The following is a 25,589-nucleotide window of genomic DNA, read 5'->3' as shown; positions in this document are numbered from 1 at the left end:
GAAGTCCTTGGCCTTCTCACACAGCATTAGTTTCTTCTCCCATGCAGTAATTTGAAAAAGCCACGGCCTACACACCTCGAATACTGTGTTCAGTTTTGGGCCTCTCAGTACAAGAAAGACATTGAGGTGCTCGAGAGAGTCCAAAGAAGGGCAACGAAGCTGGTGAAGGGTCTAAAGAACAAGTCTTATGAGGAGCAGCTGAGGGAACTGGGATTGCTTAGCCTGGAGAAAAGGAGGCTGAGGGGAGACCTTATTGCTCTCTACAGCTACCTGAAAGGAGGTGGTAGCCAGGTGGGTGTCAGTCTCTTGTCACAGGTAACAAGTGACAGGACAAGTCACGCCAGGGGAGGTTTAGATTGGATATTAGGAAAAAATTATTCACCAAAAGGGTTGTCAAGCAGTGGAACAGGCTGCCCAGTGAAGTGGTGGAGTCACCATCCCTGGAGGTATTTAAAAGACGTGTAGATGTGGTGCTTAGGGACATGGTTCAGCGGTGGACCTGGCAGTGCCAGGTTAACGGTTGGACTTGATGATCTTAAAGGTCCTTTCCAACCAAAATGCTTCTATGATCTCTACAACTCAACCCATTATTCCTGTGCAACATAAAAGCCAAGTTATGGAAGGATGCCCTCAGTATACAGACCACTGACACCAGGAAATACAAAGTTCAGGTAAAGAACATCTCTGCCTGTGAGGAAACTGCCTTGAAGTAAGCAGAAGAAAGCCAGCAAGGAGAGTGAGCCAGCTGTATGGCCTAAGGACAGGCTGAAATATGGACAAACATCTAGAAGACAGATATAGGGCCTGGTTTGGTTTATACTTCAGGTTACTAATTTTAAAAACCAACAACAACAAAAAGGCTTTCCACTCTCCAGTGGACTGATATTTATATCTATATATATATATATATGTATATATATGCACACATAGAACAGACTAAGTGACTTGGCATTAATGATTTAGTAGGACAGACGAATAAATTGGACTGAAATGAGTCAGGGTCTTTGTGCTGTGGGAAGTGGAGAAAGAGAAGAACACAGGCACAGGTACCCATCTTCTATCACACAAGTTACTGTAACTATTACGTAAAATAAACACACAGACAAGAACTGACTAGATCCATCTCTCCATTAGCAACTCCATCATTCAAATATTTTAGTGAAAATCTGTAATCCTCATCTATTTAGAATAGGTGCATAATTGGCCGTTCAAGAACCACACAGCTTGTTTGACCATAGGCAGAACACCAAATAAAGGACAAACTAAGAGACTGTACCTTTGCTACGCTGTTGCCGTCTTTGACACAGCTGTAGTATGCTCCTAACAGACATACATTCACTTAAATTTGGACTGTTTTTTAAAAGGCGACACCTAAAACAGTCTTACAGTAAAAATGTCAAACTACATAAACAAAAACGTTACTCATTACATTTTCCAGTCCTATCATAGATACACATACACAGTATAACCTCAGTCTCATTCACTCATCCTTCAATACACAGTTCACATACAACTTCCAACTTACCGCTGACAATTCACCATAGCAAACACGCCTTTCTGATCCACTACTAATACAATGTATTCAACACAAAACCAAAGTAACGCATAACGGATAACTCTGTAAACAGGTATATTGTTCAGTAAATGTAGAGATGTAGAGATCAGCCCACCCAAATTGCATATGACTGTCCCTTTATAAAAAAAGGGAAACTATTCATGCACCTTACAAAAGACCTAAATTTTACAAGTCAATAAGGGCAGAAAGCTGAGATTTCAGGCGATATGACTAAGCCTGTAGGCACATACCCAACATGACTTTGTGCTAATACTTTTCTCAGTGAATTAGCCCATTAATGGCCCACTACCTGAAACGTTAATAATGCTTAGCTGAAAAAGCAGAGCATGGAACGCATAGCCTGAAGATCCAGCTCTGAACTGTGGGCAAAGTAAGGAAGAACAGTTAATTTGTTGAAGTTTGTAGAAGATACTAATTTCATATATATTTCTCTAAATAGCATGTACTCCATCACACTCATGTACGCTGCCACCTTGAACTACCTCGGGTGGTCATCCGGCCTTACCACGTGCGCACAAACCAAGACGAGGGTCAAACTCACAGGCTCAGACAGTTCTAAGGCAGTGATCTGACAACAGTCAAGAGATCTTCGTCCACGACGAAGCCACATGAGGCTGGCGGGGGGAACACCAATGACAACACTGCAGCCAATTATAAGGAGAAAAACCGAGACGAAACGCGGAGCCTCTTGAACGCCCGCCGTTCCCGGCAGAGGACAGGCGCGCAGGCCTCCCGGCAAGGCGGGCCGGGCTTTCCCAGCTCAGGGCACGCCTGCAACGAGGGCCACTGGGCCGGGCCGTGGAGCGCCGCAGGAGGACGGAGGGAAACGCGGACGGACGCGGTACCCTCCCCCGCTGCCCAAGGGGCCGGTCGGGCCGCAGGGCGAAGGGGAGGCCCGGCGGGCTCCCGCCCCGCGCACGCCGCCGGACGCGCCCCTGCTCCTCACCCGCGTCGAGCCCCAGCTGGTAGCAGGCCAGCGGCTCCAGGGACAGCTTGTAGCCCTCGAACTTGGGGTCCAGGAGCAGGCGCTTGGCCTGCAGGGTGCAGTGGGCGGCGCCCGCCATGCCGCGGCTCCGGGGAAAACTTCGCGAAGACGCGGCAACTCGGCGGCCCCTCAGGCGACGCGCGAGCCGCCGCGGAGCACCACGGGAAGGGCCTCGCCGGCGTCCGCCAGCGGCGGGGCACGCCGGGAGCGGTGGTCCAGGCCCGAGCGCGGCCGGGAGCCCCGGGGCACGCCAGAAGCGGTAGTCGCTGAGCCGGCGGCGCGGCCCCACACTACACTTCCCGGCGGCGCCCGCGTGCGAGGGGAGGTGGGGCGGGCGGAGGGTTCTGCGTCCGGGAGGCGGCTCCGCCTCCTGCCGCCGAGAACTGGCGGCGCCGCAGCGCGGTGAGCCGGGATCCGCCGGGCCTGGGCCTGCCGGTGCCTTTCCCGTGCCTCGCTCCGGCTGCGGCGGGGGGGCCGCTGGGGGGGGCCGGGCGGGTGCGGCGCCAGGCGGGTGCGGGCGCCAGGCGGGAGGGGGCCGGGCTGCGGGGAGGCCGCGCCCGGCGAGGGTGACCCGCCGGTCGCCCCGGCGCTGGGGCAGCTGGGTGAAGGCCGTTCCGGTGCTGCTGTGTGCTGTTATCGCCTCAGCCGGTCACGTAGTGGCGCTGCGGTCATTAACCGCGGGGGGTGTGTAAAGGGCCGTGGCACTCTGGGCAAGTGCCTTTTGTTGTGTTAGTGGCACCAGGGCTTGTCAAAACTCTATTCTGCTCCCTACAGGTTTGTGACAAACCTAGGTTTCCAAAATGAATAAAGATGCCCAGATGAAAGCAACCATTAACCAAAAGCTGATAGAAACGGGAGAGCGAGAACGGTAAGTAAGCTTCCTCATCCGTGCCAGTAAGAGGCTTTAAATGTTACCAAACCTGAACTATACCTAGAAGTCAAGATTAAGTAAACTTCACTCTAAATTCTTCAAATGCCTGTATGTGAAAGTCTTATGTATTATATAAAGCTATATTAAAAAAAAAAAACCAACACCCTTATTTTTGCCTTTTGAACAGTTTTATTTTAATTTTACACTTGAAAAGAGAAGCTGGGAAAATAAAGGATGGGGTGATTGGCTCATTAACTCTAAGGCGTTTTTTTATTCTGGTATATTATGTTGGAAAGCTCTTGGTTCATATAAAAATTACCATTACGTGCAACTTTTTGCATTTAAATCTTGTTATTTCCTGATAAAGAGAATGGGACAAAATTTTCCTTTTTGCTTTTTTTTTCCTTGTGTTCCTATCTCTTCTCTTGTTAGGGAAAGAAATATACAGTGGAATACATAAAACAGCACTTGTACAAGTCATTGTAGAGATCCCAATAAAGGCAAACAAGTAAATTACGCAATGTATTGTGTCAACTAGTTTTTGGCCTTTTGTTGTCTGTTCAGTCTGTTCTATTTGCATTGTATTTATGCATCACTAGTGTGCTTATGATATTCCCCTCCTCATCATTTCACTATATTTGTAACACCATGCACCAAAAGCTCTATTTCCTTCATTTTTCAAGGCCGGTATGAGAAGGAGTTTTCTTCCTGGGTCATTGCATAGCCCTGTACCTAGTGTAACCTTTTGCAGACTGACATGGTGTCTGTGCTCTACTTCTTTCCTCGTTGTGACCATCCCCTCGGAGATTGCACAGAGCTTCAGCAGACCAAGCAATTTCTTGAAATGGTATTGGGACCTGGTTTATTCTAATTTAAGAGTAAGAAAGAGTTTTGACAGAATGTCAAAAGCTGTTTTATAAACAAGCTTTATTAGGGCTGTACTATGATCAGACACACAGCACTCGGATTTCTTCACGTAAGAAATGTCCAGAAGCAGTGAATTTCACCTGTATTGTTACTCTGCTTTTTGTCATCAGTTCATCTGCCCTCTACACAATTCACGGAGTAAAAGGAATTAGATCTGTGTAATTCAGCCTCTTGCTGCAATCCTTTCATTCATAAAAGCAGAATTTTGCTAGAGTTACTTAGGATGGTGCAAGATACATAGGCTTGCTAGCTGATGAAATAAAGGATAAAGATATTAAAGCTTATTTTATCATATCTTACTTTCATTTTCCCTTCTTCTATTTTTCAGTACTAATTTTCACTTTTTTAGCTAGCTTTCAATATTCTCTTTTGATGTATGGAGTTAGACATGTGGTTGCGGCAGATTGTTGTGTGTCTTCTCCGTTTAATGCCTGAATCCTTGTTGCTTATGCTTACGATGGCTAACCAAGCTTAGGAAGATAAGATATACTATCCCTTTGTCTTCACCCAACACAAGGTAAAGTGTAACTGGGGAGAAGAACCTACAGTTGAAGATAGTAGTACAGAATTATTCTTTCAGAAAGGAAAGGGGAAGATTTTATTTATTTTGAAGGCCTGGTTTCAGGTGAAATATTCTAACTTTGAAAGTTAGCATACATTTGCTAACAGAGTAGACTCGGGCAGTTCAGGTGTTTCAAGGGCTTCTACCTCTTTTCTGTGACTGCAGCATCAACACTGCCTGAAGAAATACGGTGAATTAGCTCCTGAGCCGCTAACTCTGCATAGTCCAACATGGTAAACTGAAATTGGTACTCATTCAGGTTAGGATTCACATGCTGTTCAGCCATTTCTGTTGCTGGTCTGAGAGTTCTGCTACGAGTAGTAATAGTAGGCTTAACTTTCACACTGAAGCATATTTAAGCTGTCAGGAATGTTTGCTGTTCCTAATAAGTTTGTGTATTCTCTTAACAGCCTTAAAGAGTTGCTGAGAGCCAAATTAATTGAATGTGGCTGGAAGGATCAGTTGAAGGCACATTGCAAAGGTAACAGTGGTCAAATAACTGATATTCTTTGTAATCAACTGAGGTTCTGGCCAAATAAAAGTCCCAGAAGAAAGCTTTACTGCCTAACAGTCAATTTAAATGAGACTTGGGCAAGAGGAAAGTATCCCCAGCAATTGGTTTTGCATGCAAGAAAGCATCTTGCCATCTTGGTAAAAAAAATCTTGAAACAACTTTTCTGATTAAACTTCTGAGAAAAGTATTGGAATTGGTTTCCTAAGTATTCACGATGATACAGCATTTTGTTTTGAGAGAGATTACTTCCTTACCACAGGAGACTAAAAATCAAGATAAAGGAAAATGGAGCAAATATAGTGGTATGCAACTTAGAAACTTAGAACTTTGTTGTCCACATATGGGAAAGAAGTGCATTTGTACTTCTTCTGAATACAGTTCTTGAAAATCAGATTATCTACTTAGACAAGAGAAAACAAGCAGATGAACCTCTAAGTACCCAAATCTTTTAGTTCTGAGTTAAGTATTTAGCATTACTACAATTTACTGATTTATAAATTGTATGAAACCTTTGTAAATAGTATTTAAGCATCCAGGGATATTACCGCATGATGAAATTTCCTTAAAGCAAATAAGAAACCTCTTGAGCTTTCACTTTAATTCTGATTTGGTCTGTTGTGCCTGGCAACTCAATATTCCATTACAAAGTTTTTCTTTTTGTAGGGCTGAGCGTGTTAAATTGTTTCATAGGTGGATTCGCAGAGAAGGCTAAAATGATTCATGCTTGCAGTTGTCTGCCTGATGCCACTGCCAGAGATGACCCATTTCAATAGGACAGATAATGAAAGGGATGTTTTTTTGCCTTCTCAACTACACACTTTGTAATCTGCTATAGTAAAGTTATTTAAAATTGTTTCGTTTACATTAGTACTTTGAACTGTAACTGCAGCTGCTGAGAATGCAAATACAGGTTCAGTTGTCCCTGTTAAGGGCCTAATAACCTCCAACATAAAGGACAGAGAGGGGTTTGAGGTTTTTTTTGTTATCGTTTTCTTGGGGTGTGGGGGATTTTTTTGGTAGCTTGTTCTAGAGCCTCTTGCCATTGTGGTTAGGGCAAATAACTGAGCAATCCAGGATTAATTTCTACAGGGAATTCAGCCAAGAAAAACAGTTTACAAATAGTTCATGTGATGTCAGTTCAGAAAACATACTTAGTGTCAATCTTATGTACTGATGTATAGTTAAAATCATTCATATTTAGGCAAAATATTTTAGGTTTATGCTACTGAATTGAGATTTCTTCTCAGCATTGACTTCTGCATTTTTCAGTAGTCTTCAAGGTGCTGTAAGGAGACAATTTGTTTAAATACTGGTATGTATTAATCATACAGTATATCTTAATTGTAGCTTTTATTTTGCTGTAGATGTATACCTTTCTTTCAGATACACTTTTTTACTTTGCTGAAGTATAGAGAGAGATGTTGTTTAAACCAGTTAGGAGGAGTAGTAAGTATTTACTGTCTCTGTGCTCTCACGTGTTGTATGTTCCAAAGTCTTTTTCCAATTTCATCTCTTTCTCACTATTATGTAATTGATGTGTTTGAAGACATAAGCAGACCAACTTGTGAACTGCTACCACACTCCAGTAGTATGTACATTGGGTAATGCTCAGATAAGCTTAAACTTTGTAACGTTTGATTTTAAAATATGAGCTGATTAAGATGCATCAGTAGCGACAAGTTCCCATCCTTAAACTTATGGTATGAACGAGAGACTAAATCCACTGTACAATGCAGTGTAGGTACTGAGTTAATAACCTACATTCAGGTTGCAAGCTACTTTATCTTCTCTGATGACCTATGCATGCAGGTTTTGTCTCTTAATCATTGGCACAGGTTTTGTCTTCTAATGAATGGATTAAATTTATATCTGTCTTGGTCTTCCCCAGATGTCATTAAAGAAAAAGGATTAGAGCATGTTACTGTTGATGATTTGGTGACAGAAATCACTCCCAAAGGCAGAGGTAAGAAAATGCAAACATGGATGTGGTAGTACTTCAATAAACATACCTACCTGTATTTCGTTAATATTTTGAAAGCTGCACTATGAACTTGCCAGTGTTGGATTCAAGGAAAAATGTTAATAGCTTGATATTAACTACAAATAAAACACATGAATTTGCATTGTGTAACAGCTGTAACGAGCTGTGTGTGTAGACTACTTTTACAGGTTACATTATTTAGTCATGAGTCATACTCACCTTTATAACTGACTTAATGGTCCCAAGAAAACTTGAGGTATGTGGCAGAGCTGTTTTAAAATTCCAGTTCTTTTTAAGATGGAAAATCTGAACTAAGAGTACTAGTGTAAGGGGAAGTGGGAAAGGAAAGGACATAGCATACAGATACAGAAAAATGGAATCTCTCAGTACAGGAAGTACTGTAGTCATCTTTATGCAGTTTTTGGACTCTCTAATAAGCTTTGGTGTTAGTGGGAGAAACTTCAGTAAGTCTTAAATAAAAATAGGCCTTCAAAATAACTTGCTGAAGACCTTACTCTGAGGTCATGGCTGAGATTTTTTTTTTTTGGTCTTAAATTTGTAAAGAAAAAAAGTAGGATAATCAAACTAGTCTCTGGTGATTATATCCTGTTTACTGTTGAATTATTCTTTCCCTCAAACTTTCCAATTTTCTTGACTATGGCTAGGCAAAAAAGTACCAATAGCAACTGTTCTCAATAGACTTCAATTTTAGTCTCTTTTTAAATCAGAAAATATAGATGTGCTATATGAAAATCCAGTATCTTCAGGTGCTTTAGGTATTAACAGAATTGCAAAAAAAACAAAAAGTAAGAAGTAGCTGTTGTAAAAGGATGGTATATTTTCCATTTTGTCTTTTTTACTTCTTGTTTTCTTATTTGTCTTTCAGCCTTGGTACCAGACAGTGTAAAGAAAGAACTCTTGCAAAGAATAAGAACCTTCCTCGCCCAACATGCCAGTCTTTAACTTTGACGTTCATCTGGGATACAGTGTTTCTCTATTATGTCAGTCATGTGAGGATTGGAATGCAGTTTCCATACTTACTGATGGAAAATCATTATTTTATTTGTATGATGAGTTGAAATTCCTTTGCACTGCATTGATTTCTTAAACTTGGTGTTATTTTAATAAAAAAAAATGTGGACTTATGGTTCAAAGGCTCTCGTCTCAGTGCACTGTAATACAGTGTCACCTACTCCAGTTTTTAATAATTTTATACAGTTGTGCAAACTTGCTTACATTTTCAAAAAAAGCACGATTAACAAGTATGTTAACTAGAAATGCAGAAGGGGGAAAAAGTCTGTGGAAAATGGGATATGACATACTACTGAGGATATCCTTTCTAATTTTCCTTAAGTAAGTAGCTGGACAGCATGAAGCAATTAAGACTACCTGAAACTGATGGTGGCATTCCTCTTGGCACTTCTTTGCTAGAGAGTGAGTGGTTTGAAGACTCTGATTTGTGTTGCAAATATTCACTCAGTAATTCAAGAGAGTTGAATTCTTCAAACAAAAAAAGGCAGTCATATCTTTCATCAATAATTTTCTCTTTTCACATTTACTTTAATTAAAAAAAGTCATTATTCTGATCCACAACAACTACTGTTTACTAGCTTTGCCCATATTACTGGTAATTTTTAATCATGTGGATCTTAGGGGCCTTTTGAAATTTACAGAATCACAGAAGGTTAGGGATTGGAAGGGACCTCGAAAGATCATCTAGTCCAATCCCCCTGCCGGAGCAGGATTGCCTAGACTATATCACACAGGAACGCGTCCAGGCGGGTTTTGAATGTCTCCAGAGAAGGAGACTCCACAACCTCTCTGGGCAGCCTGTTCCAGTGTTCGGTCACCCTCACCGGAAAGAAGTTTTTCCTCATATTTAAGTGGAACCTCCTGTGTTCCAGCTTGCACCCATTGCCCCTTGTCCTTTCAAGGGATGTCACTGAGAAGAGCCTGGCTCCATCCTCTTGACACTTGCCCCTTACATATTTAAAAACATTAATGAGGTCACCCCTCAGTCTCCTCTAAGCTAAAGAGACCCAGCTCCCTCAGCCTCTCCTCATAAGGGAGATGTTCCACTCCCTTAATCATCTTCGTGGCTCTGTGCTGGACTCTCTCTAGCAGTTCCCTGTCCTTCTTGAACTGAGGGGCCCAGAACTGGACACAATACTCCAGATGCGGCCTCACCAGGGCAGAGTAGAGGGGGAGGAGAACCTCTCTTGACCTGCTGACCACACCCCTTCTAATACACCCCAGGATGCCATTGGCCTTCTTGGCCACAAGGGCACGCTGCTGGCTCATGGTCATCCTGCTGTCCACTAGGACCCCCAGGTCCCTTTCCCCTACGCTGCTCTCCAACAGGTCTGTCCCCAACTTGTACTCACACATGGGGTTGTTCTTGCCCAGATGCAGGACTCTACACTTGCCCTTGTTATATTTCATTAAATTTCTCCCCGCCCAACTCTCCAGCCTGTCCAGGTCTCTCTGAATGGCTGCACAGCCTTCCGGCGCGTCAGCCACTCCTCCCAGTTTTGTGTCATCAGCGAACTTGCTGACAGCACACTCTATTCCCTCATCCAAGTCATTAATGAATATATTGAATAGAACTGGTCCCAGTACCGACCCTTGAGGGACTCCGCTAGACACAGGCCTCCAACTGGACTCTGTCCCATTGACCACCACTCTCTGGCTTCTTTCCTTCAGCCAGTTCACAATCCACCTCACTACCCGATCATCCAGACCACACTTCCTCAGTTTAGCTGCGAGGATGCTGTGGGAGACCGTGTCAAACGCTTTACTGAAATCGAGATAGACCACATCCACAGCTTTACCATCATCTATCCACCGGGTTACATCCTCATAAAAGGCTATCAAGTTGGTTGAGCATGACTTCCCCTTGGTGAAGCCATGCTGAGTGCCCCTAATGATCCCCCTATCCTTGATGTGCCTAGAGACAGCATCAAGAACAAGTTGTTCCATCACCTTTCCGGGGATGGAGGTGAGGTTGACCGGTCTGTAGTTACCCGGGTCCTCCTTCTTGCCCTTTCTGAAGACTGGAGTGACATTCACTTTCCTCCAGTCCTCAGGCACCTCTCCCGTTGCCCACGACTTAGCAAAGATGATGGAGAGTGGCCTAGCAATGACTTCCGCCAGCTCCCTCAGCACCCGCGGGTGCATCCCATCAGGGCCCATGGATTTATGGACGTCCAGATTGCTTAATTGGTCCCTGACCCAGCCCTCATCTACCGAGACAGATTCCTCCTCTATCCTGACTTCTTCTGGGGCCTCAGGGGTCCGGGGCTCCTCAGGACAGCCTCCAACAGTATAGACAGAGGCAAAGAAGGCATTCAGTAACTCCGCCTTCTTTTTATCCTCTGTCTCCAGGGCCCCCACCTCATTCATCAGTGGGCCTACATTGCCTCTAGTGTTGGCTTTACCTGCAATGTAATACAATAATTTGCCAACATAAGTCTTATGACGATACATTTTAAATTCTTGTATCTGGAACAGTAACATCAGCCAGGTCTATAAATAGCTGCAAAAATAAAGTTGATGAATAGAGAGGATCAGGAAGGGGGGGCTTTGAAGTGAGAACATTTAATTTTTGCCAGCTTCAATTTGAGGTAAGTGTCTAATAGATGATGAAGTAGAGGAGAAGCATAAGCAGAAACTGAATAAGCAACTAGATGCTGTTGTGACTCGGCTACTGTGAAAAATTAGTTGACAACATAAATCTTAGTACTTCTTATTAGGATACTCTAAAAATTGTCGCTTAAGTGTGGAGCTTAAAGAGTTGTGCCTGCTTGGGTGTGTTTGTGTCATTCCTCAGCCATTGCTGAGAGCCCTTACCCAAGGAGATGCGCAGAAGCACCCGTACCTCACGCGTGGTGGGGTGGTGGCTGCTCCCCCTCCACTCTCCAGCACCGCTGCAGCCTCCTAGTCCCTTGGGTTCTAAGAGAATAATCATGTGCTCTGCTACACAGTGAAGTGTTTACTTCCCACACTGCGTGCTCACTGGGAGGTCAGGCTGTGGCTGAGCTGAGCTAGTCACCTGCACAGGGCTGGGATGAAATGGCAGCAGCACGACTATCAGTGCCACGCTGTGAGTGTTTTATTAACTTGGCTGCTCAGACTGTGAATTGGGGAACAGATGTGAGAGAAGAGTCTAGCAACAGCTAAAGGTGAAGCCTAGCACTAGACAAAAGTCAGTATAAACTGGGCAATACCGACACTCAATGGGATGAGATGTAACCCGTCACAAACACCTTTTATCTACACAGACTGAGTTCCTGCTGAGACGAACACTGCAGGAGCCAGGATCAGGGATCAGCTGCGTTATACACATACTCCTTTTGAGACTCTGTGCTGCACTGTTTTAAATCTACCTTCATGCCAGTTCGAGCATAGCTGCTATACATCATTGTCTCTACACTGTTACGTAACGTTGCATGTCAGAAAGAAGAAAATTATTCCATTTAAAAGTCCATCTTGTTTTTTAAAAGTTCATTTGCATTGAGTATGTTATTTCAATGTTTGATTGCAACTTCATTTGTAATGAGTATGTTCTGTTTGAATTGCATATATGTATATTTATTCTGAGCTCTTCATTCTAGACTTGATTTACCCAGTGCTAATAGCCAATAGAGTACAGAATGTTTCTTCACACAATCTAGCAGAATATACGCTAGCTGAGTGTATTTAATATACGGAAAGGCTGTAAAATATCTTCCGCATTCTTACACTTTTGTTCTTAAAGGTCTTTCCCGATGTTGATATTTTGCATGTGACTTTAAAAGTCTTTGCTTGATGAATGGCTGCAGTGTGTCATGGGCACACAATAACTTGCTCCAGTTTCCACTTGATTTCCTTCACTGCAGTGGGAGAGGGCCAGACTTAAGGTATTCATATACCGAACTGTGGAAGGCTTGTTGTCTGCTTAGTAAACATTTCGGTTTCCATCTAGAACATGACAGTTGAAGTGCAGTTGCTGTAAGCGTGGTGTAATTCTCCTCTGCAGGCAGCTCATGCCTGGCACAGAATAAAGACTGAACACCACATGAATTTTCAGAAAGTTATGCTGACCAATCTGAAGCTAAAGGCTTGACAAATAACTCCTTCACATGCTTCCAAAAATAAGTTGTGATGTTCTGCCCAGATTGGCTTAAAATGCAAGAGCGTTCAGAGACCCAGAAGGAAGAGGAGAGAGTGACTGCCTTCCAGGCACCCACCAGTGGCTCCTGTCTCAGGGTAACACAGACTGCTCTCTGATGCCAACAGCTGAGCGCTGCATGTTCCTGCAGAGAGTTCTGTTAATCACACCAGTGCAGCCTCCATTCAGCATCTAAGAAAAAAGCATGTTTGACAACATGCGCAGATCCAAATTACACTGGAGCGGACTGGTCAGAGGTATCTTGATGGATCTTCTAAGAATTAAGTTAGGTTTGGCTATATATCAGCAATGGGAGATGGTTTCTTGAGGAATACATAGGCCCCCTTAGTGGCCTCATATTTTTGTTTTAACTGCAGGTATCTGAGATGCACAGGGTGGCTTTGTTTTGCAAACTGTTCTCTGCACAATCTCAGTTTCTACTCATTTGGTTGAGTATTGAAAACAATTGGTAACATTCAGCATTCAGCCAAAACATTATTGTCCTGTTGAGGGTTTTTTTTGCGCACTGAAAAATGAGATGATCTGTGCTGTTAAATGTTCCATACCTATAGCATATACAGACAGATAGATGCATTAACTACTTTTTCTTAAAAATTTCAGCATTTTCAATGTCATGAAATGCATCTGTTCCTTACAAAGGCAGACAGCACCCAGAACTAGACAGCCAAGAATTGACAATTTAGCATTGATGTGAATTACCTCAGCTGTGGGCATGTATATCTTCTAGGTGGCAGCCCTATATATACACTCTAGTAGCTGATTCAGCTTGATTTTTTTGTAGACAAGCCGGTAAAAAATAAAATCAGTTTGTAAATTGACATTGAAATAATGGGTCAGATAACAGCTACAGTAGATTGGTACAGCTCTGGATGTGCACTAATCCAAATTCTATGTGACAGTGAATTGAATAGTCCTACTGCCGTCAATGAAAGACCAATACAGAAAAGTTAGCTCAGCCTCTCCCTTAGTCAGGCCCTGAGGGGTCTGAAATACACAATGAACTGAAACTAGTTAGATTCTAATTGGTTCAATAATTATTTCCCTATGAATACTTCTCCACATTGACATAGTCCAGTCAAAAAAAGTTATAAAACAGTAACATCACCACGAAATTCTGCTGAGATGTCAAACTTACACTCACATCTTAGATAGAACCTTATCATTTTGCCACTGCAGGTTTTTCAATTGTTTTTTTTCTATTCTTTTTTTCCCATTCTTCTTCACTCTTGTTTACTGCCATAATGTTTCAGTACAGACCTTTATCACTTGGAGAACAAGTATGTCTGAAGTCTGTTTAAATGCAGCAAGAGTCCATCAGTGCTATTAAAAAATTCTTGCTGCTTCTCAGTTCTTCTCTCTGGAGGGTCCCTTGGGGTGACAGCTCTACACTACCTAGCCCATGTCCTCATCTTTTCTTTCACATAATGGAATATGTTTAATTGTAGTGATAGTTCGGCTTTAACTTACTTAGTGATTGAGTTTTCACTGGAGCAATAAAAAAATATCCAATGCTTTTACCTGCTGTCTTTCTTTAAATCTAAATATTTGCAATTGAAATCAGAATTGTGTTCTACTTGGCCTCTTTTTCTCAGCTATTGAGTTTCTAAAAGAAACAGCTGTGGCTGCAGAGCCAAATTTGTAATGATTGGAGCCCAAAATGAGGAAAAATAAATTCCTTTCCTCATAAATAATTTATACTACACCCCTTTAGTGAATCAGCATTCTGCTTGGAACGAGAAAAGGCATAATCTTGCTTTAGTGTATTTCACATTTACCATGGTGCTTTCATTCTGAACAGTATTATTATTACAAATGTTCTTTACACCTACCTTATAACCAGTGATTTAGTAGTAGGTCATAAAAAATACCCCTCTAAGAAATCCCTGATGATTTCTGTTTGTTGGATTACTAGGATAGAAGTTATCTGTTCTTTCAATGATTGATCAGGTGGTAAAGTATCGAGTTGCTGCTGATAAAATCTGCGGCTGGCAGCCTGTGGGTGAGTACTGACAAGGGCAGAGCAACCTGGCCTTGTCTGTTGGCTGGCTCCTATCAACTGCCTGTGTACAAAGTCAACGCAGAGTTGAGTTTTTACATCTAGTGCAGAGAGCAAAAGCAATGCTTAATTCCCTGGAAAGCAATGACACTGAAAATCACAGTGAAAAACTCATAATCTGCTTACATGGGATCTTTGAATATGTATGAACAGAGATGAGCATAACACCGATCTTAGCTTTGTATACTGCATTGGTGAGACTGACACTCATGATGTGTGACTTGCAACTTTCAAAGGAAAAGGAAAAAATGAAGTACTGAAAAGAGAAAAAGGAATCATTGAGGGCTAGCACTGCTGGTTAAGCTTTTTAAATCTCCCAGTGTTAGTTTATTGGAAAGAAAGCTGATGTTGAAAGAAAATATGGTTGTGGTGTATCAGCACCTCAGTGAGAAAATAGGAAAAAATGGGTAATTTAATCTAACAGAGAAAGGCATAAAGAAGGAGGTGGAAAGAGAAGTCAGACAAATTCAAATTCAAAACAAGATGGTGTTTGTAAAAGTAGAGCTGCTTAATCACTGGAACACACTATGAAGAAATATAGTGAATCTTCCACTTTTCAATGCTTTCCTGAGTACAAGATGCCTTTCTGGAAGAGCTGCTTTAACTCAGAGTTACTCAAACTTTCCGGAAATGCAGTATTCGCCTACATGTGCTCCTCGGAGCTGGCAGAAGCAGCTCAGTTTCTCCAGCTGAGAAAGGAAAACCAGAATAAATACTGCGTGTTTATACTTCTGCTCCCTTGCAAAAGGAGCAGAGGCATTCCCAAGAATTTAAGGTCCAGAGCAGTTCACTGACTTGTATAAGTGTCCTCTGCTTTTTAACTCCTCTGTTCTGGAAATGCTGAGTGGCATGTTAAACGCTATTTGCTAACACTTTCTGGGGTGAACCTTTTAATGAATCCTATGGACTGCAGTTTCCATAAAGAGAAATGCTGCTTTAGTTGCACACAAGCAGACGTTATTAGCCGCAGTACAAGTGTAGTAGGGTGTCATGTAATGCCTTCAGAATCTACGGTAGAAGTGGCTATAGCAGTTAATCACAGAATTACAGAATCACAGAATGGTTGGGGTTGGAAGGGACCTCTGGAGGTCATCTAGTCCAACCCCCTGCCAAAGCAGGTTCTCCTAGAGCACATTGCACAGGGTTGCATCCAGGCAGGTTTTGAGTATCTCCAGAGAAGGAGACTCCAAAACCTCCCTGGTCAGCCTGTTTCAGTGCTCTGTCACCCTCAAAGTAAAGAATTTTTTCTTCCTATTCAGATGGAATTTCCTGTGTTTCAGTTTGTGCCCATTGCCCCTTGTCCTGTCGCTGGGCACTACTAAGAAGAGTCTGGCCCCATCCCCTTGACACTTGCCCTTAAGGTATTTGTAAGTGTTGATATGATACCTTCTTAGTCTTCTCCAGACTAAACAGACCCAGCTCTCTCAGCCTTTTCTCGAAAGAGAGATGCTCCAGTCCTCTAATCATCTTCATAGCTCTCTGCTGGACTCTCTCCAGTAGTTCCTTATCTTTCTTGAACTGGAGGGCCCAGAACTGCACACAGCACTCCAGGTGTGGCCTCACTAGGGCAGTGTAAAGGGGGAGGATAACTTCCCTTGACCTGCTGGCAACATTCTTCCTAATGCACCCCAGGATACCATTGGCCTTCTTGGCCACAAGGTCACATTGCTGGCTCATGGTGAACTTGTTGTCCAACAGGACTTCCAGGTCCTTCTCTGCAGAGTTGCTTTCCATCAGGTCAATCCCCAACCTGTACTGGTGTATGGGGTTATTCCTCCCTAGGTGCAGGACCCTCCACTTGCCTTTGTTGAACTTCATTATATTCCTCTCCGCCCAGCCCTCCAGCCTGTCCAGGTCTCGCTGAATGGCAGCACAGCCTTCTGGTGTATCAGCCACTCCTCACAGTTTTGTGTCATCAGCAAACTTGCTGAGGGTACACTCTGTCCCTTCGTCCAGGTCATTGATGAACAAGCTGAACATGACCGGACCCAGTACTGACCCCTGGGGAACACCGCTAGCTACAGGCCTCCAACTAGACTCAGCACTGCTGATCACAACCCTCTGAGCTCTGCCATTCAGACAGTTCTCAATCCACTTTGCTGTCCACTCATCTAACCCACACTTCTTGAGCTTTCCTATGAGGATGTTATTGGAGACAGCGTCAAAAGCCTTGCTGAAGTCAAGGCAGACAACATGCACCGCTCTCCCCTCATCTACTCAGTCAGTAATGTCATCATAGAAGGCCATCACATTGGTCAAGCATGATTTCCCCTTGGTGAATCCGTGTTGACTACTCCTGACAACCTTCTTTTCCTCCACATGCTTAGAGATGACATCCAGAATGAGCTGTTCCATCACCTTTCCAGGGATGGAGGTGAGGCTGACTGGCCTGTAGTTTCCTGGGTCCTCCTTCTTGCCCTTTTCGAAGACTGGAGTGACATTGGCCTTCCTCCAGTCCTCAGGCACCTCTCCATGTTCTCCATGACCTTTCAAAGATGGCGGAAGTTAGCAGTTAAGCGTAACAAAATTTTAGCAGTTAAGCATAACAAAATCTTTTTTTGTAACTTGGATTGAAAAATGCTCCTATCTTGCTAATCTGTTAACTTTTTCATGTGCATTTCATTCTGACATAAGCTTCAGCCAAAATCCTGGATCACTTTGCTAATATTTGAGTAGTTCATATTAGATTTCAAAATACCTGTTTATATAATTTTTGCAAGGGAGTCTTTCATCAAATAGTCAACAGATGGAAGAGGACTGTTCTTCCTCTGTTGAATAAAGATCAGAAAGAGTATTATCTGTGCCTGGTTTTTGCCTACTGACTGCTGCAATGATAAAGATGACTTAAAATGGTTTGCCACTATCATGAGGTAAACAGGAAAACTTGGCAAATAATGAAAAAATGTATTTACTTCACTTCCTCATTTCCCTTCTTTGATTGTTGTCTCCTCCAGACTATATATATGAGGTTACGCAGTTATATTCAAAACCAGTTGGTGTTTTCCCCCCATCAAAACTGGGATCTACATGTCCCAATTCAAATTTTACTGAGACAGTAAAGTTTGTCTGAAGCTGGCATTGATTTTAGTCAGATTTTGGGAGCTCAACACTTCCAACAGCCACCTGGGCTTGGCACATAGGTGCTCAGATAAGAACTTAAGTTTTGAAGTTTCTGAGCTATGAACATAGGTCTTTTTTGCTGAATTGATTTGTTTCAAAATGGGAAAAGGGAGGATTCATGATTAATTTAAGGGTTTTTTTTCTGCTAAGTTCTTTTCCCGACTTCAAAATAATTCTTCTTGAAATGAGACTATTAGATCTGGCAAAGGGCACGAAAAAAGAAAAGAAACTCACATTTTACCAACAGGAAGAAATTCTTCTAAGAAATGCTGAAGTAGGAAGAAACAAAGAACAGTGTCATGATTCTGCCCCCCCTAAAAAGAAAAAAAAAACCTAGAAAGAAATCCTTTGCTTTCCTAAATGCTTTCCCCAACAAAACTTCATGACCTTATCTTTCCATGCTATGCACTCTCTCTCCTATTTCCCTAAATGCAAATCATACACACACAGACATGCACATACAAGCATATCCATGTAGGTAACTATTTTTATAAAGCAACATGCCAGATACTCAAGTATTCAGAGGATTTGAATTTAAATGCTAACACTATGCCTAGGATCCATCTTCTTATAACTTGAACTTAGTGCACAGAATTCTTTTTTCCTTAATAAGAAACAGAAGAAAGGCTGTGCATGTAAGTCAAGCAAGATTACTTAATGGCTAAATACTACAGGATGAAAAGGAAGATTTTCTATTTAGCAACGAAGTGATAAATTGGTTGTATGAAGAATAGGTCCCATTACCCTCTCTCCAATTTGCAGCTGAGGAATACGAGGATTATAAGGAATACAAAGCATGAGTTTTCTTCTCATAAAAAAGTTAGGAATTAATTTTTTTCTGACAATTCTAATACTACTTTCTAGTTTAGTTTATGCACCTGTTTTATCTATTAAAAACAGCAGTAAAGACCAGAGCCAATATGGATCGTAATCACCTATATTTTAAATGGAATTTAAAGCACCAATATCTCTATTTGCTATTTAAAAGCTTCCCAGCTGCAATCAAATGGCAGTTACCGAAAGTTCTTAAGTATTGTAACTGCAGATACATTTATTGATGCAAAGTTAAATCCATTCACAATCCTGTCTCTGTACACGCTGGAGTTGCCCCATTGTCTGCAGCTAAAGGTATGCAGAGGCATCCAGCTGGCACCTAAAGGAAACTGGGATCCAGGAGCTAGAACAAAATGCTTTAATCTCCCTGAGATCCAAATCCCAAGCACACCTTGCACTCATTGAGGGGATTTACTTCCTGCTGAAGTGCAGCAGCAGGCACTGCTTTCTTCAGGATGTGGCTGAATGAAGAGGAAATAATTGGCATAACTTGTATATGGAGCCTAACAGTTAAATCACACAGTAAAGATCTAAATAGCTAGTATTGTCTTTATTTGGGAAAGAGAAGAGGTGGGTTGGTCACCCCCTTCCTGACTTTCCAAAGTATGAGTAATCCCTCACTTTAAATCTTCTGACCCCTGGGATAATGGCCTTATTGACAAGCTACAGTCTTTTCTGTCAGGAGTCACAGGGGATGGGGGGAAGCAGAACTCCAATACATCTGTTCACTTGTGCTACTCTGAAAAAAAAAAATTGAGAGAGCAAAAGGAAGTCCAGTTCTGTAGCCTCTTGGTTAGCTCACTCGCCTGGCAGGGACAGAGAAAACTGGGTTCTGGTACCTACTCCTAGCACCGATTCTGTATATTAACACATCATCTTTAATTGCAGAAATACTTTAGGAAGGAGGAGCTGATGCTGTCAGCAGGGAGAAGAACCCAGGATCATATTTCCAGGAAATTTCTCAGCATCAGGCTAAAGTCACACATTCTTTATTGCCTCTAAGTTCTTTACAGCACTGAACAAACCAATCAACCTCTTTTAACCTGAGGTAGGTATTCCTCTAGGCTGACTGGGGGTTCTGCCCCCCAGAATGTCCTGTCAGCTGTCCAGGCTCCAGTGTGAAGGTCAGTGCCTCGCAAAGAGGTGCCAAAGGAGTCAGAACCCTGGATCATTCCCAGGGGAGCAACAAAAACTGCAGAAGACCAAACCTCTGCAGCCTGCTCTGAGCTCAGGGAGACCTAGGTAGACACTGCTGCTCTTTGGCCTCTTGGCCACTGCTTCAAAAAAAAACTTTGGGTGTGTGCCTTTTCACAGTTTCAAATATTATTTTATATATATTACATGCTTGTTAAAAGTCAGTTTGCTGGATTTTCCTACAAAGGCCTCTCACCAAGATCTCCGGTCTGGAGATTTCTTCTACCAGGCATATCAAGCCTTAATGTGCAGAAAGGAAGGAATTTAAGGTATGCTGGCAGAGGCAGCCGAGAGTAGAGCTTCAGCGTGGAACACCTCTAGAGAGAAAAAAGGCTTTCATGAACTACTTAGCTACTTACTTGGGAAAGGGGACAGATTTTCATACATACTAGGATACACATTTGCCTAAACTTAGGCAAACTCTTTGGACAACACTTAGATTTTACCAAAAACAGGTGCTCAGGAATACTACAAAGGAATGGAAAACATATCTAATGATGGAACTGCCCCCTCTCATCTAGAGTTTCAAGACAGTTAATGATGACATTTCAAAGAGCAGAATATGAATTTGTAGCAGCAGAATAGAAACTTACTTCTGAACTTGATAGTAAAAACCTGCAGTTTTCTGTGGTTGAAACTATAAAAACTCTACTTTAACCAGAATCAAACACTTGTCGAGAGTCAAATCTCTTCTGCAAATGTAAAACTCGAGTTAACTGCACAATTCAACAGGACTGTACCTGAGGAAAAGTACCCTTAGATAAAAAAGCTATTAGTAGCTTTAACAAATGACTGAACAGTGACAGAGTACTCAAGTAAATGAAGCACATATACCATAGGAAGGAGAATTCATATTGAGAGACTGTATCCCTTCTATAAACACAACAAAGTTATTAAATGGAAACATGAATGTATCAGGATGGCATCTACCCAGTGGCTGTGGAACAATCAACCATGAACTGATGGAAATTGCTTTAGATGGAAAGTGACACTAGCAAACTTGCAAATTGTTACGTGATGTGATTGACGTGTTTAATCCTTAATATCTGTAAAAGAAAAGAAAAGCATTAATTTTAAAAAAATTTAGTTCCCTAACAAACTTCATTAGCTTACTGTAGCAGTACTACATTTGCTGTAGCAGTACTACATTTGCTGTGACAATGAAAGATCTAAGATTTAAGATCTCTTTGGGAAAACTAACTGATCCAAAGGAATCCAAGTTAAAAACTTGAGAGCTAAGTGTTAATGATGTTTTTGAACAGAGAATCACAGAATCACAGAATGTTAGGGATTGGAAGGGACCTCGAAAGATCATCTAGTCCAATCCCCCTGCCGGGGCAGGATTGCCTAGACCATATCACACAGGAACGCGTCCAGGCGGGTTTTGAATGTCTCCAGAGAAGGAGACTCCACAACCTCTCTGGGCAGCCTGTTCCAGTGTTCGGTCACCCTCACCGGAAAGAAGTTTTTCCTCAAATTTAAGTGGAACCTCCTGTGTTCCAGCTTGCACCCATTGCCCCTTGTCCTGTCAAGGGATGTCACTGAGAAGAGCCTGGCTCCATCCTCATCACACTTGCCCTTTACAGATTTATAAACATTAATGAGGTCACCCCTCAGTCTCCTCCAAGCTAAAGAGACACAGCTCCCTCAGCCTCTCCTCATAAGGGAGATGTTCCACTCCCTTAATCATCTTCGTGGCTCTGCGCTGGACTCTCTCTAGCAGTTCCCTGTCCTTCTTGAACTGAGAGGCCCAGAACTGGACACAATACTCCAGATGCGGCCTCACCAGGGCAGAGTAGAGGGGGAGGAGAACCTCTCTTGACCTGCTGACCACACCCCTTCTAATACACCCCAGGATGCCATTGGCCTTCTTGGCCACAAGGGCACGCTGCTGGCTCATGGTCATCCTGCTGTCCACTAGGACCCCCAGGTCCCTTTCCCCTACGCTGCTCTCCAACAGGTCTGTCCCCAACTTGTACTCACACATGGGGTTGTTCTTGCCCAGATGCAGGACTCTACACTTGCCCTTGTTATATTTCATTAAATTTCTCCCCGCCCAACTCTCCAGCCTGTCCAGGTCTCTCTGAATGGCTGCGCAGCCTTCCGGCGCGTCAGCCACTCCTCCCAGTTTTGTGTCATCAGCGAACTTGCTGACAGCACACTCTAATCCCTCATCCAAGTATTTATCCCTGCAAACATTTATTTTAGAAATTAAGTTATGTTTACATTATTTCTAAATTTGAAGTTGCATAATTATGTTTTTGTGAAGACAGCTATTCTTCATTGGCCGTCTGCCAATTTCCGGGATTTTTTTTCCATTAATGCAACAGCCACACACAGGTCTGTTGTGCATTTAAGGGGATAGCGTGTGTGAGCCACTTTGCAGGTTTTATATTAAGTGTGGGTGTTTATATGCATATTTTAAAATGTTTCATTTGCGGTGTGGCATATTCCCTATTGCATATATAGACTGTAATGACAAAAATTGAATGTGCTCTCAAAGGAAATGTCACTACCTATCTTCTTAACCTGGCCTCTCCCAGTGTGCCATGCTCGCAGTTTTGCTTTCCTGTGTGAATGCAGGTGAAGATTATTTTCCAGTTTCTGCTTCTTTAGACAGAAAGCTGTACTGAAAGATGTAACTCTGCTATACAACTGGTTTTGAAATGGTGCTTAAAATGAAAACCACCATTGCATATATTGAGTAGCTTTTACTGAATGCAGGTCCTGCAGGCATAAGGGTGTCAGTCCCCACCTGAGCAACACCATAGGAGTGCCAGCCTTCAGCTCGGCCACAGCTGTGCCCTGACTCGCTATGGGCTCTATTCATCCTGGACCAGTAGACTGACTCCCTGGCTTGTCCTCAGATCTGCCTCGTCACCAAGAACCTGCCTCACAGTCTGGACTCTGAGCTGCCACCAGCCTGCCCTGCTCAGGTCCTGGCTGGCGAGGCCCCTGCCCTGCTGCCAGCTATATCGTGCCTGGCTCCTTGTCCCTTTGGGACCTGCTTCCTGATGAAGAGTTGGGGAAATGCAGTTACGGTGTTTGTCAGGACATGGTAAGAGAGAAATGAAGACCCCTGTATGATACCAGTGCCTCCCCACAAGAGCCATTCCCCCAGCATCCATCTCCGCACTGCCTGAAGCAATGGTACCAAGAACAGCAGCCAGCAGGGTACGGCATCTGCTCCTCCCCAGGCAATGCCTGGGTCAACACCTCTCTCATCACTGCAGTGGATCTGGCAAATAACTCCTCCCTTCATGCACAAACAGCTGTAAGAGGAGATGCTGCACGTTTGCTGAGAACCTCCGTTACCAGGGAACCTATTCAGCACCAGCAGAGAGGCACTTAATGTTGTCCTTTGCCTTGCAGTACTGAAATGGTGGCTCCCACTCCTGAAACTAACCACTTGTCAAGTTCTTCTATTGAAGCTGTTCCTCTCTGAATGTAGAAGTTTAACATTTATTGGTGAAGGATGTGAGTGAAAATAACTTTGTAGTTGCACGGAGTGGTTTAAAATAGGTCGCAGCAGGAACTGAATCCCTGATCTCCCCACCCCCAAAGATACCCCAAGTTCCCATGTCATTCTTTTTCTTTGGCCTAATGAATCTTGATCTACTCATGTAAAGGAAAACATGGGGATGTGTTTGAAACTGTTTTGAAGCCCTGCAGCTACAAACTGGAAAGCAGGAAATACAGAATAGGGCAGAACAAGGAATGGAACCCATTCATCTTCAAAAGCAAGATCATTCAAATCACCAAGGAATTTGAAGAGGTGGAATGCTTCCTCTAGGAAGTGGACTCTCTGCTTCAGTGTTTCCTGATACATGTCCACATTCAGCTGGCTTTTATAGATTCTGTTCTGTGGTACCTGGATTTTCACAAGAACTGTAAAATAGCTGTGCTTCGATTAAATGGCAACTAAACGTTATTGCATTCAACATTACAGCATCTAGCTTCTTTGATAGAATGAAATCTCATGCAGAGAGATGGAATAAAATCTCATCGCAGAGTTTCTGCAATCTCATGCAAACTCTGCTTCAGTAATCATGAAAATATTTCTCAACTTTAAAACTGTTCTTTCTCATTCAAAAGAACGCTTTTACGGTTTATCGAATTAAAAAATTGTAAGAATGGAGAGGGAACAATTTTAACACATTTTCCTGGACTAAGGAATTTCAAAACTAAATGTGAACTCAGTGTCCACAAGTAAACAAATGAGGACAGTGCCTTTTGGTAAAAACGTTTAGAAAGATGAGTGATGTAAATTAAGACTAATATTAAACATCAATTAAATGTCAGTCCCATAGGATTAAAAAAATGAGTATTTGACTGCCTAATCACTTTACCAAAACCTGAAAGCCACTGTCACATGGTGAGCTGGATATTTACAGGGAGCTTCGCTTGTTTCTCTCCTTCCATGATTATGGCTGTACCCTCATGGTTGAGATAGATGGATCCCTGAAGACTATCAGGGTCAGCTAAGCTAGGCAGAAAATACATAACCTAAAGTAATGCAGAACTAGAGATTACTGAAACATTTTCTATGTTAGCTGTCAGGAAACGTAAAATTGCGGGTTAGCTCTACTGGCAGAACAGGAAGACTTTAAGGGACGATATTTAAAGTGAGCAGAAAGAACTGGGTGGTATGGTTTGGAGTTGAAGGGACTTCATATCAGTGCCTTAGAAGTGGACAAGGCCTCCCAGTGCGAAGGGACAAAGCCTCCCTTTACCTGATCTACTGAGCCTGTTGAATGTAACACAACTGGAGGTGTACACAGAGCTCTGGAAAATCTTACATTAAATTACTTAACATCTTCCTCCCTCCCTTTTCCACACATCAGCAGCGAATGAATACACAATACCTGGAGGCCAGCCAGTTGACATGCACAAGCACGTTTTGAAGCATCTGGGTGGACAAACTGAGATGCTGGCAAGACCTGCAGCCAGCTGAGGCTACACCCTGTCAATCACAGAATCACAGAACGGTTAGGGTTGGAAGGGACCTCTGGAGATCATCTAGTCCAACCCCCTGCCAAAGCAGGTTCCCCTAGAACACGTTGCACAGGGTCGCCTCCAGGCGGGTTTTGAATACCTCTGGAGAAGGAGACTCCACAACCTCCCTGGGCAGCCTGTTCCAGTGCTCTGTCCCCCTCAAAGTAAAGCAGCTTTTCCTCATATTCAGATGGAACTTCCCGTGTTTCAGTTTGTGCCCATTGCCCCTTGTCCTGTCACTGGGCACCACTGAGAAGAGACTGGCTCCATCCTCTTGACACCCGCCCTTAAGGTATTTTTAAGTATCCCCCCTCAGTCTTCTCTTCTCCAGGCCAAACAGACCCAGTTCCCTCAGCCTTTCCTCACATAAGAGATGCTACTTCAGCGAATTTTTTTTTTTTTGTAGCTTCCAAATTTACAGCTCAGCATACAGCCAGCCACACAGGAATACCTTTACAACCATATACACAGCACCCTTTAAAGACCGACGCTTTTTTATCACAGTTCCCCGAAGTGACAAAGACCTGGCTCGAACCCCCCTGGGGCCGGGCGGCCGCAGCGAGCAGGGAGCAGCCCGGCGCGCAGGGCGGCCTTCGCCAGGCGCGGTGCGGGCCGCGGGACGGCAGGAGAGAGCGAGGGAGGCGGGCGGGGGCGGGCCGCGGGGCAGCCCGGCGCGCCCGTGCTGGGTGCCGAGCGCTGTCGCCGCAGAGCAGCCACGTCGCCGCAAGCCGATGGCCGCAGAGGCGCTGACTCCGCAGCCGTTGGCCCAACGGCCCAGGGCGGGAGCCGCGGGCCCAGGCGCGA

The 25,589-nt window shown here is 43.4% G+C and overlaps 2 protein-coding genes across 6 annotated transcripts in view; one reads left to right on the top strand and one right to left on the bottom strand.

The window, feature by feature from the left end:
* The window catches only part of NUDCD1 (NudC domain containing 1), a 63,497-nt gene extending 60,648 nt beyond the window's left edge, over nucleotides 1–2,849 (bottom strand). Inside the window, exon 1 of one of the 3 annotated variants that reach the window (XM_068396158.1) lies at nucleotides 2,523–2,849. In XM_068396158.1, the coding sequence (XP_068252259.1) occupies nucleotides 2,523–2,640 (118 nt within the window). In that variant the 5' untranslated portion in view covers nucleotides 2,641–2,849. Of the gene's footprint in view, nucleotides 1–2,117; nucleotides 2,339–2,522 lie in introns of those variants that run through there. The other 2 variants (XM_068396159.1, XM_068396160.1) reach the window with 2 other exon arrangements.
* Nucleotides 2,729–8,570, top strand: ENY2 (ENY2 transcription and export complex 2 subunit). Of its 3 annotated transcripts, none has more exons than XM_068396162.1 (5): nucleotides 2,729–2,820; nucleotides 3,336–3,429; nucleotides 5,332–5,402; nucleotides 7,324–7,398; nucleotides 8,303–8,570. In XM_068396162.1, the coding sequence occupies exons 2-5, from the start codon at nucleotides 3,362–3,364 to the stop codon at nucleotides 8,377–8,379; spliced, it is 291 nt and encodes a 96-aa protein (XP_068252263.1). In that variant the 5' UTR covers nucleotides 2,729–2,820; nucleotides 3,336–3,361; the 3' UTR covers nucleotides 8,380–8,570. The 3 variants fall into 3 exon arrangements, with proteins under 3 accessions (XP_068252263.1, XP_068252264.1, XP_068252262.1); XM_068396163.1 differs by lacking the exon at nucleotides 2,729–2,820 and adding an exon at nucleotides 2,822–2,886; XM_068396161.1 differs by lacking the exon at nucleotides 2,729–2,820 and adding an exon at nucleotides 2,877–2,963.
* Nucleotides 8,571–25,589: the final 17,019 nt, after the last annotated feature.

This window comes from Nyctibius grandis, chromosome 3 (assembly GCF_013368605.1).
Source record: "Nyctibius grandis isolate bNycGra1 chromosome 3, bNycGra1.pri, whole genome shotgun sequence".
Classification (NCBI taxonomy): domain Eukaryota; kingdom Metazoa; phylum Chordata; class Aves; order Nyctibiiformes; family Nyctibiidae; genus Nyctibius; species Nyctibius grandis.
Note: the sequence above shows the minus strand (reverse complement) of the source record. Positions and strands in the feature narration are given on the sequence as shown.

Bases quoted from the DNA above. Each gene is read 5' to 3' on its own strand.
- ENY2 (XM_068396162.1), top strand. From the start codon at position 3,362: ATGAATAAAGATGCCCAGATGAAAGCAACCATTAACCAAAAGCTGATA. The intron at 3,430-5,331 runs GTAAGTAAGCTT...TTCTCTTAACAG, and splicing joins GAAACGGGAGAGCGAGAACG to CCTTAAAGAGTTGCTGAGAG. The intron at 7,399-8,302 runs GTAAGAAAATGC...TTTGTCTTTCAG, and splicing joins AATCACTCCCAAAGGCAGAG to CCTTGGTACCAGACAGTGTA.